Here is a 12999-nt window from a genome sequence, read left to right as displayed (position 1 = left end):
TCAATTTAATTTCTCTAAACTTTACTTAAAAGTTAACTTGTCCTTTTTGCCTTTGTTTAGTTGGAAGGAGCTGAACCTTCTGGGCAGCTTCAAAATATTGATGAGGAAGTTATATCTTCTGCTTGCCGTCTTGTGTGTGAGTGGGCCCAGAAAGTGTTAAGCCAGCCGTTTGACACAGTCTTGGAATTAGCCCGTTTCCTTGTAAAAAGTCACTATATAGGCACCAAGTCAATGGCAGCTTTAACTGTAATGGCAGCAGCACCAGCAGGTATGAAATTATTATTAAGCTAAAACTGGCAGTGTTACTGTATTTAGAGTTGGTAGCTAAAGTAGAGATTAACCAGAAAACTTCATCTTTTTAGTACTTATATGAGTTCCTTCTTACTTCACTTTACACTAAATTCAGAGGGACTTATTAAGTCAATAAAATAAAAATTCTTTCATTATAGAACTTACTGCTGTAGTTTTGTATATCTGCTGTAATATAAAACTATTTGGATTCCCCTGAAGATATTTTATTAATTTTTTCATTGCTATTTTTAAATTTAAAAAATATATGTACATATACTTTTAAGTATATATGTATGTAACTAGTGGATTAAATATTAGTTAAATAAGACTTTTAAATTACATGGTAGAATCCTATCCCAGAAAGAAAGTTTATAAATAAAATGGTCTTTGGACACTGTGACAGATAACTTTGTTTCACAAGAAATAAAATGTGTCAAGTATTACTATAAAGTAACAAGAGCAATATTTTTTAAATACCCATTCAAATGAGAATTTGAGCTCAAAGAATAGTTTTTTGAATTGACAACTAATTTGAGGAATTAAGAGTAGTGTTGGAATAAATGACTGCCTTTTAAATTAATAGCTGTCTAATTATCACTTCTTTAATTATCAGTTCCAATGAAACTTTTGAAATGTCTTATTTGGACATACCTTATAAACCTAAAGAAGAATGAATAGGGGGTAGGGTTGTGGCTCAGTGGTAGAGCGTTTGCCTAGCATGTATGAGGCACTGGGTTCAATTCTCAGCACCGCATATAAATAAATAAAATAAAGGTTCATTGACAACTAAAAAATATTTTTTAAAAAAGAAGAATGAATAAATCTGATTACTCTAGAAAATCATTTCTGTGTATATGGAAAGTATGTTAATATGAAATTTGTTTTCCAAGATGATTCTTGTAAGTATTTCTACAGTAGATTTATCCTGACCAGAATTACAGTATGTGTTAGGTGTTTGTACATGTTCATGTAATCTGTCCTCTCATTTTGTAGTTCAGGACCAAGTTTAGCAAAACAGTCTCTTACAAGAGCTAGTCATAATTTTTCCTATCTTTGTGTAAACTGTGTACTACTTAAATTTGTTCACTCATACACACAAGCTAGAGAGAGCTTGAGCAGCTCACTGTAGCTATAGATAGCTCACCTGTGTTACCTCATTTAATTCCCTCAGCAGTCCTGAGAGATAGGTGATTTTTATTGACAATATTTAGATCAGGAAGCACACTTAGGGAGGTTACTAGCTTATCCACGGGCAGATAAGTGGTGGGGTCAGGATTTGAATCCTGATTTGTCTGTCTCCAAAGCCCAGGTTAACTCAGTTATATCGTACTGCCTTCTTATCTTCTGGCAAAATGAGACTTTATTCTTCTTCAACTTTTTTTGTTCTCTTTTTCCTACCATACTAACACCAAGAAGGGTTCAATAGAATGAAAAGTTGGGAGGCATCATGGAGGAAAGAATCATTAGCATCTCTCTTATTTCCCACTTTATTCACAAATCTGAAAGAAATGTTGAATGAATAGAATGAGTGAATTTTTAAGGTATAAGTGTAAATAAAGGTTTTTCTTTAAATGAAAGTACTAAAAATGACAGGTGTTTTCTCTTTGAAAGCAGTTAGCTTGAAAGACTATTCACTTTGCCAATTTATCATTACTCAAAACATTTTTTAAATCTTTTGAAATTTTGTTCTATATATTTTTTTAAAGATTCTTGATGGTAAGTTAATTCTTGTCCTTTGACTATGAATTTGATTTTTTATAAATATAGTCTCCATATTAAGAACAGGTTGTGTTACAAATGTCCTTTCATAAGTCAGCTGCTTGGAACTCATTCCTGTTCAGACACCCTGGCAGGAGAATCAAGACAGCCCAACTGTGAGCCATTAGCAGAGGCTCTCCAGGGTGCAGGGTCCAGCTGAGTTCTGGGGCCAGGAGGAAACAATGCAGCTGGATTTGTAGAGTAAAACAATACAATGTGATAAAAAGAGGTAAAGATGAGGGATTACTGACCAGTGAGTGTGTGGGAAAGTTATAGTCTCTTCTCTTTTTTCTTGGCCCCCCTAACCCTCCACCCCACCCAGTAGTTGTTGCTGTTTTCTAGAATGAAGAAAAGCAGAAATTGGGCTGGGAAGTATTCCAGAAGATACTTCCTCCCCTTTCTTTTCCCCATTATTTTTACTAACCACAATTTATTTTCTAATTATCTTAACATGAAATTAGCTTTTAAAAAATTAATTTTATTACACAATTTATTAAAATTTGTATCTTACCATTCCTTCCTCTTTTTTTTTTTTTTTTACTGTTTATCTTACTATTAAAAAGTTTTCTCATTGGGCTGGGGTTGTAGCTCAGTGGTAGAGTGCTTGCCCCGCACACATGAGGCCCTGGGTTCAATCCTCAGCACTGCATTAAAGCAAATAAATAAAAATAAAGATATTGTGTCCATGTACAACTAAAAAAAGTTTTCTCACTGACACTTTTCAGAATATCTTAACCTTAGTCTTACTAAGAAATTCTGTTTCTTAATCTGGAATAATCATGTGGTAGCAATTAAAATAGCGGTGCCCATTTTTATGAATTTCTTGTAGGCTTAAAAGCCTGTTTTCCCCACAAAAATTTTTTTAGGATATGGAATGATTTCAACAAATATTTATTAGTTGCCTCTTTTGAGCTGAATGTTTATGAAAATGAATGAATTTCATTCTAATAGAGAAGAAGATAAGAAAATTTACTGACATCTGATAAAATGTAAAAATGCTATTTTGGCATTTATCTCAACTTTTGCACATTTATAATATGGGTACACTTTTTAAAATCATCTGTTATTATTGATTTATCTAAAACTGTCACCTGAGTTGAACCATATTTTTAAGATTTCAAAATCACATTGAAAAATGTTTATAAATTTGGGAGTCTAATACTTTAATGCTGTAGTAAGAAATTGACTTAAATTGACTGCTGAAGTAAGAAATTGACTTAAAACTTGCTCATGTGGTTGAATTGTCCAGTAGATGGCTACATATTTAAAGAAATCACGTTGTAGCTTTCTTTTATAAAGGAGGATATTTACTTAGCTTTCCTTTGTTTATTTTCAGGAATTAAAGGAATTACCCAGCCTTCTGCTTTTATACCTACAGCTGAAAGTAATTCCTTTCAGCCACAAGTAAAGACTTTGCCATCTCCTATTGATGCTAAACAGCAGTTGCAAAGGAAAATCCAGAAAAAGCAGCAAGAACAGAAACTACAATCCCCTTTGCCAGGAGAATCCTCAGCAAAAAAATCAGAAGGCGCGACAGCCAATGGAGTGGCTAATCTTCCTAATGGAAATCCTGCAATTCTTTCTCCTCAACCCATTGGTATCGTTGTGGCAGCTGTCCCTAGTCCCATTCCGGTAATATTAAGTGGTGTTTAGCCTTTCTGGGTTGGTGGGAAGTTAATCATCTAACAGTTGTCTTTCATTCAGAATTGGTTACAAAATGATCTATAAAACTAAGATGTGAAGATCCAAGATACATAAACTATGCATATAACTACTTGAGTTATTTTCAATTGTATCTTCCCTGGCTGAACCCAAAAAAAAGTAATTGTAAACTTTGGATCAAGATTTTTTATTCACATTAAGACAGAACAAAACTGTAGTGTGAATTGATGGTAATCTAATATATGCCTGTTTCTGGCTTGCTGGATATAGGAGTAGGAGGTTGGGCAAGTCCCTTAATTATTCTAAATTGTTTCCTTATCTATAAATATAACTTAAAAGTCTCCTTTCCTTTCTCACACAACTGAGGTTATGATGAAGGGACTTTGGGGGGGGGGGGGGAGCGGGTACCAGGGATTGAACTCAAGGGCACTTACCCACTGAGCCACATCCCCAGTCCTGTTTGTATTTTGTTTAGAGACAGAGTCTCACTGATGGTGAAGGCACTTAAAAAAAAAAAAAAAGTACATGCTGCTGAAGTAAAATGATACATTGTTATTATTGATGGTACTACTACTAGGGGACATTTTATCTTATTTTTGTTGTTCTTGTTAGTATCATTGTCATGTCATTAAAACATGAAATACCTGGAGTATTTACTATAGAGCAGACTTGGGTAGCCAGTGGTTTTGTCTGGAATCTTATCCATAGTGATCTAGTTACTAATGTCCAAGGTACACCCATTTATAAGATAGTCTCCCTCAAAATGAGCCATCTTCTTGGCATAAATTCCACTAGATACTTTATAGTTGTTTCTAGATTCAAGATTTTATCTCCTTTTCTTATAACTTCTTTAAATCACTATTTTAGCAAGTATTCATAACAAGGGTGAAGTTTTTAATCTTGTTAACTGAGCAGTATCTTAATGTTTTATGTATCATCATTTAATAACTATATTGCATTATGGTTATATCTTTTAAAATATGTATGTCTTTCTAGCAGCTGATCTAAAAGGACTCCCTACTGATAGGCAAACTGTTTTTCTTTTCAACAAACATTTAACAAATGCTTCAATATTATATAGGTATACAAATTACTCTTTATATCCTGGACTTGTTAAATCTGATTTTGTTTTGGTTTTTTCCCCATCTTTTCACAGGTCCAGCGGACCAGGCAATTGGTAACTTCACCAAGTCCTATGAGTTCTTCTGAAGGCAAAGTTCTTCCCCTCAACGTACAGGTGGTCACTCAGCACATGCAGTCTGTTAAACAGGCACCAAAGACTCCTCAGAATGTCCCAGCCAGTCCTGGTGGGGATCGTTCTGCCCGACACCGTTACCCTCAGATCTTACCCAAACCAGCCAACAGCAGTGCACTCACCATTCGCTCTCCAACTACTGTCCTCTTTACTAGCAGTCCCATCAAAACAGCTGTTGTACCCGCTTCACACATGAGTTCTCTGAATGTGGTGAAAATGACAACTATATCCCTCACACCCAGCAACAGTAATGCCCCTCTTAAACATTCTGCCTCAGTCAATAGTGCTACAGGAACAACAGAAGAATCAAGGAGCATTCCACAGATTAAGAATGGTTCTGTTGTTTCTCTTCAGTCTCCTGGGTCCAGGACCAGTGGCACTGGGGGAATATCTGCTGTGGAAGTCAAAATGGAGCCAGAAACATCATCAGATGAGCATCCTGTACAGTGCCAAGAAAACTCTGATGGGGCTAAAATTCCCCAAACACCTAGTGCTCTTTTGGGGCAGAAAAGTAATACAGATGGAGCAGTGCAAAAACCTTCAAATGAAGGTGTCATTGAAATAAAAGCAACTAAGGTCTGTGACCAGAGGACCAAATGTAAAAGTCGCTGTAATGAAGTTCTGCCAGGCACTTCGACAGGCAATAATCAAAGCACTATCACTCTCTCAGTTGCTACTCAGAACCTAACTTTCACCAGCACTAGCTCACCATCTAATGGTGACTCAATAAATAAAGACCCAAAATTATGCACTAGAAGTCCAAGAAAACGACTATCTTCTACATTGCAAGAGTCCCAGGTGCCTCCTGTAAAGAAACCAATTGTAGAACAGCTTCCTGGAGTTAGCATAGAAGGTCAGAAAACGGGCAATGTTAAGAAGGACCAAAAGGTTCCACATTCAGGGAAATCAGAAAGTTCAACAGCAGGTGCTCAGATTCCTAACAAGGTATCAATCAGTGTCAATTCACACATGGTGGAAAATCAACCCTTGGGTTCTGCTCTTATTACCAGTGATTCAGCTTTGGAACAACAAACAACACCATCATCGTCTCCAGATATAAAAGTAAAACTTGAAGGGAGTGTCTTTCTCTTGGACAGTGATTCAAAATCAGATGGCAGCTTTAATACAAATGAATGGCAACAAGTCACTAAGGATTCTGAATTTATATCTGCCACCTGTGAACAACAGCAAGATATTGGTGTTATGACAATTCCAGAGCACTCTGATATCAATGATTTAGAGAAATCCGTTTGGGAATTAGAAGGAATGCCACAGGATGCATATAGCCAGCAGCTACATAGCCAGATACAAGAATCTCCTTTGAATCAAATACAAGCACAGTCTTCAGATCAGTTACCTCTGCAATCCGAACTGAAAGAGTTTGAACCTTCTGTTTCCCAGACAAATGAAAGCTACTTTCCTTTTGATGATGAACTTACTCAAGATAGTATTGTGGAAGAACTGGTGCTTATGGAACAGCAAATGTCAATGAACAATTCACATTCATATGGTAACTGTTTGGGAATGACCCTTCAGAGTCAGTCAGTAACTCCGGGAGCTCCCATGTCATCTCTTGCCTCTAGCACCCACTTCTATCATCCAATCCATAGCAATGGCACTCCAATTCACACACCCACACCCACACCCACTCCTACACCAACCCCAACACCAACTCCAACTCCTACATCTGAAATGATTGCCGGGTCTCAGAGTCTATCACGGGAGAGCCCTTGCTCCAGGTTAGCCCAGACTACACCTGTGGATAGTGCTTTAGGAAGTAGCCGACATACACCCATTGGTACTCCACATTCTAATTGCAGCAGTAGTGTCCCTCCCAGCCCTGTTGAATGCAGGAATCCTTTTGCATTCACCCCAATAAGCTCCAGTATGGCATATCATGATGCCAGCATTGTCTCAAGCAGTCCTGTGAAACCAATGCAAAGACCCATGGCCACACACCCTGATAAAACCAAGCTTGAATGGATGAATAATGGGTATAGTGGGGTTGGTAACTCATCAGTTTCTGGCCATGGCATTCTCCCAAGCTATCAGGAACTAGTGGAAGATCGTTTCAGGAAACCTCATGCTTTTGCTGTGCCTGGACAGTCTTACCAATCTCAATCCAGACATCATGATACTCATTTTGGTCGTTTGACTCCTGTCTCTCCTGTGCAGCATCAAGGTGCCACTGTAAATAACACCAACAAACAGGAAGGTTTTGCCGTCCCTGCGCCTCTTGATAATAAAGCAACTAATTCATCTGCCAGCAGCAACTTCAGATGCCGGAGTGTGAGCCCTGCTGTCCATCGCCAACGTAATCTTAGTGGAAGCACCCTCTATCCAGTGTCTAATATCCCACGATCTAATGTGACCCCCTTTGGAAGCCCAGTAGCCCCAGAAATTCATGTTTTCGCAAATGTTCACACAGATGCATGTGCCAACACCATAGCTCAAAGAAGTCAGTCAGTTCCATTAACAGTCATGATGCAGACAGCCTTCCCAAATGCTCTTCAGAAGCAAACTAACAGTAAAAAAATAACCAATGTTTTGTTGAGTAAACTTGATTCTGACAATGATGATGCAGTGAGAGGTTTGGGAATGAACAACCTTCCCTCAAATTACACAGCCCGGATGAATCTCACCCAGATTTTGGAAACTTCCACTGTTTTTCCTAGTGCCAACTCTCAGAATATGATTGATTCCAGCACTTCTGTGTATGAATTCCAAACACCATCTTACCTCACCAAAAGTAATAGCACCGATCAGATCAGTTTTTCTCCTGGAGATAATCAAGCACAATCTGAAATTGGAGAGCAACAATTAGATTTCAGTAGCACTGTTAAAGACCTGTTGAGTGGAGACAGCTTGCAAACCAACCAGCAGCTGGTAGGTCAGGTAGCGTCTGATCTTACCAACACTGCATCTGATTTCTCTAGTGATATCAGGTTGTCTTCTGACCTCTCAGGCAGCATCAATGATTTGAACACTTTAGACCCAAATCTACTGTTTGATCCAGGTCGTCAGCAGGGACAAGATGATGAAGCTACACTGGAAGAATTAAAGAATGACCCGTTATTTCAACAAATTTGCAGTGAATCCATGAACTCTATGACTTCATCAGGTTTTGAATGGATAGAAAGCAAGGACCATCCTACTGTTGAAATGTTGGGTTAAATTGTGTTTTATAATATGTAGCACACTGTATCTAAAGACATATGTATTGTATTTGTCTTAATGGAAGTGCCTCCCGCAGCAGAAACACTTACTATTAATTGTGACATTTTAAAAGCGTTTGCTGCAGAAGTGGTTTCTTCTTCAGTAGGAAATGGTTAGACTTGCCTCGGTTCTTAACAAGTTTCTGAAGACAGTAGGCTGTAGAAGAACAAGTATTAGGTTTTAAATTTTATAATGTTCCCCATTTAATCACATTGTTTGCTAGTAAAGAATCAGCTATCCAGCTTTTACAAGAGCAGTCTAGATCTTTATTTTGTATAAGTTCATTTTAATTCATTAGTTGATCTGCACAAAATTTAGAAGAAACCATCATTTAAGTATAGGCTATTTCTTGTTGGCATTATCTTTTAGATATGAAATCATAGCTAAGGTGAACTGTAGACAAGAAGGTCTTCCTTGAAACAGGGATAATATTCAGGTTATTATAAATATTTAGGCTTGAAGCATAGAGCTACTGTAGGATGAAAAATCTCTGTAGAACTTTCTGGGGCTTCAGTACCATTTATACCCACAATGAAGGGCTTAAATAGGAGAAAATAATGGAAATAAGTATTAATTTAAGGAAAGTTAAAGCTGCACTAAATTTTTTAAAAGGAAAAACTAGTAGCCATTTATATTTGTGACCTTGCATTAGTCCAGTTTTAAAATGTTGATTTTAATATGGAGCTAACACACACAAAACAAATAACTCCAGACATTGTAATTTAATAGGGTAAATACAAGCATGTTAGAACACTTTGATGTTTTATTATTTGCTAGTTGAGGTAGGGGTATTTTCCTAGTCCCACCACAATGGCTGCATATACATATTAAAATTCTATTTAAGATTTATTTTGAAGTTTTTTTCCTTATGATATTCTTAAGTAATCAGGTTTTTTTCCTCAATTTAGTGACTCACTCCTTTGCTCCTCCTGCATATAATAATGCAATTTGATCATGGGGTCTCTTTGAAAAACAAGCAGGAAGGAGATGACATTAAAAATGAGAAAAAAAAAAACATTTCACCCTCTAAGGTCTGAAGCCACACATCTTTATATCTCTAATAAAACAAAGGGGATAATAGCAGTACTTGAAGAAGAGGAATGTTTTATTACATGCTTAATTTATTTATTGTGATAAACACAATTGCAAAAGAAGCAAAGCACTCAGGATTTGTTTTAAAATGTTTCTCTCTATGGCTCCCATTTTGTTTTATGATAATATTTATGAATTTCATGTTGACACAAATCTACTCACCAGTTGACAGCTCCATTTAGGTGAGTTTCAAGATCACTTTCAAAGAGATTAACGTTAAGTTTTTAAAGCTAACATTAAACCATCTGCTATGCTACCTTGAACCTAGCTAAGCTTTTCTTTACCTTAATTCATAAACCAATCAGAAGACTACAACCAAACAATGAATATTTAACACATGTGATGAAGGGTTTAATTTAATAAGATTTTTATTGTTCAATAAATTTGAAAGGTAGGGTATTAACATATTTTGATAAATAAATGGTGCTAGGGTTGGCTCAGAGGTTTATATATTGATATGTCCTAGTTATTGGCATTTGTGTGTGTTTGCTGTTATCTTGATTTAATGATCTGTTAGGTTTTTTTTCCTCGATGCTAGTTATTTCTTCACTGTACATTGAGACACAGCACTACTGCACACCAAAGTATGCAATACCCAAAGGAAACTGTGTGATTTCTTTTAACAAATAATGGGAGTCTTTCTATATGAGACATTCTGAAAAGGAGATTTTGAGGCCATTCTAATCCCTTGTTTACATTATTAGCTTCCTACTAATATAAAAATAATGGAAATCTTTTTTGATAAAAATATAAAGACTGGAGGATTTTTTAACCCCCTGTACAGTATTGCAGCAAACTCTTTAAATTTGGTTGAATTCGTCCAGCAAACTTTCCGGGGTTCATATATTGCACTAAATTTGTTGAACCTGTGGTAGGCACATCTCTTAGGATAAATGCAACCAATACAGTCCACAGATTAAACTTTTTAAATGTGTTTCATTATGAAAAGACAAGATGTCATCAAAGTGACAGATAAAATTGTCTTATGTAGCAATGTGCATTGATCTCAATGAGATATTTCTATTTTTTATTCTCTTACATGAGAATATTACAGCAGGAAGAATTAAGTTTAGTTTGCTTCACCATGTTAATACATGATCACAAAATGTGCATGAGTGTTATTGACTTATCTTGTACAGTACTAGGTATTCCTGTAACCACTTTTTTTTCTTGGCTGTATTGAAACTGGTTCAGTGTTAACCAGGCAGGCATAGTTATTCACAAGTTATTTACTTTTTTTATGTTTACTAATTATGCTTAGTTGTTGAATATGTTCTTTTCTCAGATTATTTTCATTGTTTTGATGTTGGAAACATTTTGCATACTGTTTATCATGATAAGACTTCATGAAGTAAATAATTTTGCATATAATTGCAATAAGCACTGACTTTTGAACTGAAAAGAAGGAAAGTGTTGTTGTTTTTTTTTTTGTGCAGTGCATCTGAGGTTCAAATAATAGTCTTGTACTACAATGTGCTTTACTACACCATAAATAACAAAAACAAGCCCTGTTTCATGTTTTCATTTAGTGCAAAAAAGTCAAATTTCCCCAGTGTTTTGTTGTCTGTTGTACCTGCTGAAACTACAGTAGTTGAATATTGCAGTAGCATTTCAGTTCTCTTTTTTTATTAAAAGTGCTCAAAATTGTTTTTTAAATGTTTTCAAAAACAATTAAAAACATTTTATATTAAACTGACTGGATCTTAAGGTGATTTATGAGATATATTTTATATAGGCAATACACCATTTTGTAAATAGGCTCAATGCTGTATTACTTTTTATCTTATAAAATTTGGGGAAGTAGATAAAAATCAGCACAAAGCAGAATAGAACTGCTAATCTGCTCTTTTATTAACCCAGAACAACACAACATCTTCATTCATTGGAACTCTGCTGTTTAATTGGGATTTGTTACCAGGCATGGAGATAGAGCTTTATGTGGTCCAAATTGCCATTTTTTCTTTTGGTCTTTCATGTAATATTTCCTTTAAAATGTTAGCCTGGGGAGTACCAATATATCTATTTCTGGAGCCTTGAATGGGCGGGGATCGGGGGAGATAGAATAGAAGAAAAATTAAAAACCCACCTGTGTTTGAATGCAATATAGGCATTTCCATGAACCAGAAATATAACTGACTTATAAACTAGAACTAGGCTGTGGGTCTAGAAGCAGGCAAATGTAGCCAGAAATTTCAACTCCTGCAAAGTAGTAAAGCCAGAGTTTGGGGTGGAATTTACTCACTCTTGAGAGAATAAGCAACAACCAGCATCTAAGACTAATACATGCTGAGCATGGTGGTGCACACCTATAATTCTAGTGGCTCAGGAGGCTATGGCAGGAGGATTGCAGGTCAGCCTTGGCAACTTAGCAAGGCTATAAGCAACCTAGTGAAACCCTGTCTCAAGTTTTTCAAAAAGCACTAGGGATGTAGCTCATGGTAAGGCATCCCTATGTTCAACTCTTGGTACCACCCCCCAAAAAAAATTTTTTAAGGGTTGAAGGTGTAACTCAGTGGTAGAGAGCTTGGCTAGCATGTGCAAGGCAATCCCCAGTACCATCAAAAAAAAAAAAAAAAAAAAAGTTTACTGATGTCAATTGCTATATCATGCTTTCTCTGTTAGCTGAAAAATTGGGTATCATAAGTACAAATTGCCTTAATAGGAGACCGATTTTTTTATTTTATTAAATTTATGAAATAAATTGATTATAACAAGTAATGCCATAAATGAATTTTAATAGCTAAAATTATAAATTTGTGGATGGGATCACTTTTTATATATTATAAAACCTAGAACTTTATATATGCCATCCCTAGAGCCATATAATTGCTTACAGGAGAAGAAAGCAAAGGAAAAAAGCCACACTTTTCAAAATAGATTTTATTTTGAATTAGTACTTTTTTCTTAGAAAAGGGAAAACAATCTTATATATCATGAGAATGGTATCACTACAACAGAGCATTTCTTTGAATTAGATCCTGTGTTAGTTTGCACATATTCTCGTTTTCTGATTATAAAAGTTCTGAAAGAATATTTTTTAGGTGAGAAAATTTTAGTTCAGAGATTTAAATGGTGGAGTTAACAGGGCTAGTAACAGGAAGAGCCAGAATTGATTAATTCTAATCCCAGTTCTTAACCATTATGCTATATTTCAGATACTTGTTCATAATGTCCCTGCTGCAATTTGACCTGGTGACTTCTTTTGAAATTTTCATTCTCGTTTAAAATTGAGGATTGAGTTTGGTTTTATGAGGGTTTTATGATTCTTTAACTGCCAATGCTTTTTTGTCTTAACAGTTCTTTTTCTCTCCCAGCCCACTTTATTTTTGGCTTTATATTTCACCTGTGTTTCAAAATAGTCCTCTAAATTTTCCAAGTTCCTTTTTTCTCCTCTCTCTTTTTGGAAATGCCCTATTATATTCAGAGAAGTAAGATTTAAACATAAAATGTTGTGTTTTACACAAATTTTCAAGCACATTTCTTAGAGGAAACGTAGTCATACTTATTTTTAAGCCACTTTCACATTTTCACCAGACAATAAAAACTAGTCTCTTGTTGATAAAGTGCCTAAAATATATGTCAGTCTATGCCCGGTGCTGGAGAAGACACCTGCCATTTTTAAACATTTGCATTATAAGGAGGAAGACACAATGAACAAGGAATTCAGAATGTGATGAGGTCACTGTAGCAAACTGTTGTTTACCACTAGTGTGCATTCTCCCCTT

The 12999-nt window shown here is 35.8% G+C and overlaps 1 protein-coding gene across 3 annotated transcripts in view; it reads left to right on the top strand.

Moving 5' to 3' along the window:
• The window catches only part of Rfx7 (regulatory factor X7), a 131409-nt gene extending 120443 nt beyond the window's left edge, over positions 1–10966 (top strand). For all 3 annotated transcript variants that reach the window (XM_058584828.1, XM_058584827.1, XM_058584829.1), the window contains 3 exons: positions 61–268; positions 3386–3681; positions 4868–10966. In XM_058584828.1, coding sequence (XP_058440811.1) covers positions 61–268; positions 3386–3681; positions 4868–8140 — 3777 coding nt within the window. In that variant the 3' untranslated portion in view covers positions 8141–10966. The remainder of the gene's footprint in view (positions 1–60; positions 269–3385; positions 3682–4867) is intronic.
• The last annotated feature ends 2033 nt before the right edge of the window (positions 10967–12999 follow it).

The sequence above is a fragment of the Marmota monax genome, unplaced genomic scaffold (assembly GCF_021218885.2).
Source record: "Marmota monax isolate L192 unplaced genomic scaffold, Marmota_monax_Labrador192_F-V1.1 WCK01_AAM20220418_F8-fsc00001, whole genome shotgun sequence".
NCBI lineage: Eukaryota > Metazoa > Chordata > Mammalia > Rodentia > Sciuridae > Marmota > Marmota monax.
This window is presented reverse-complemented; position numbering and strand designations above follow the sequence as displayed.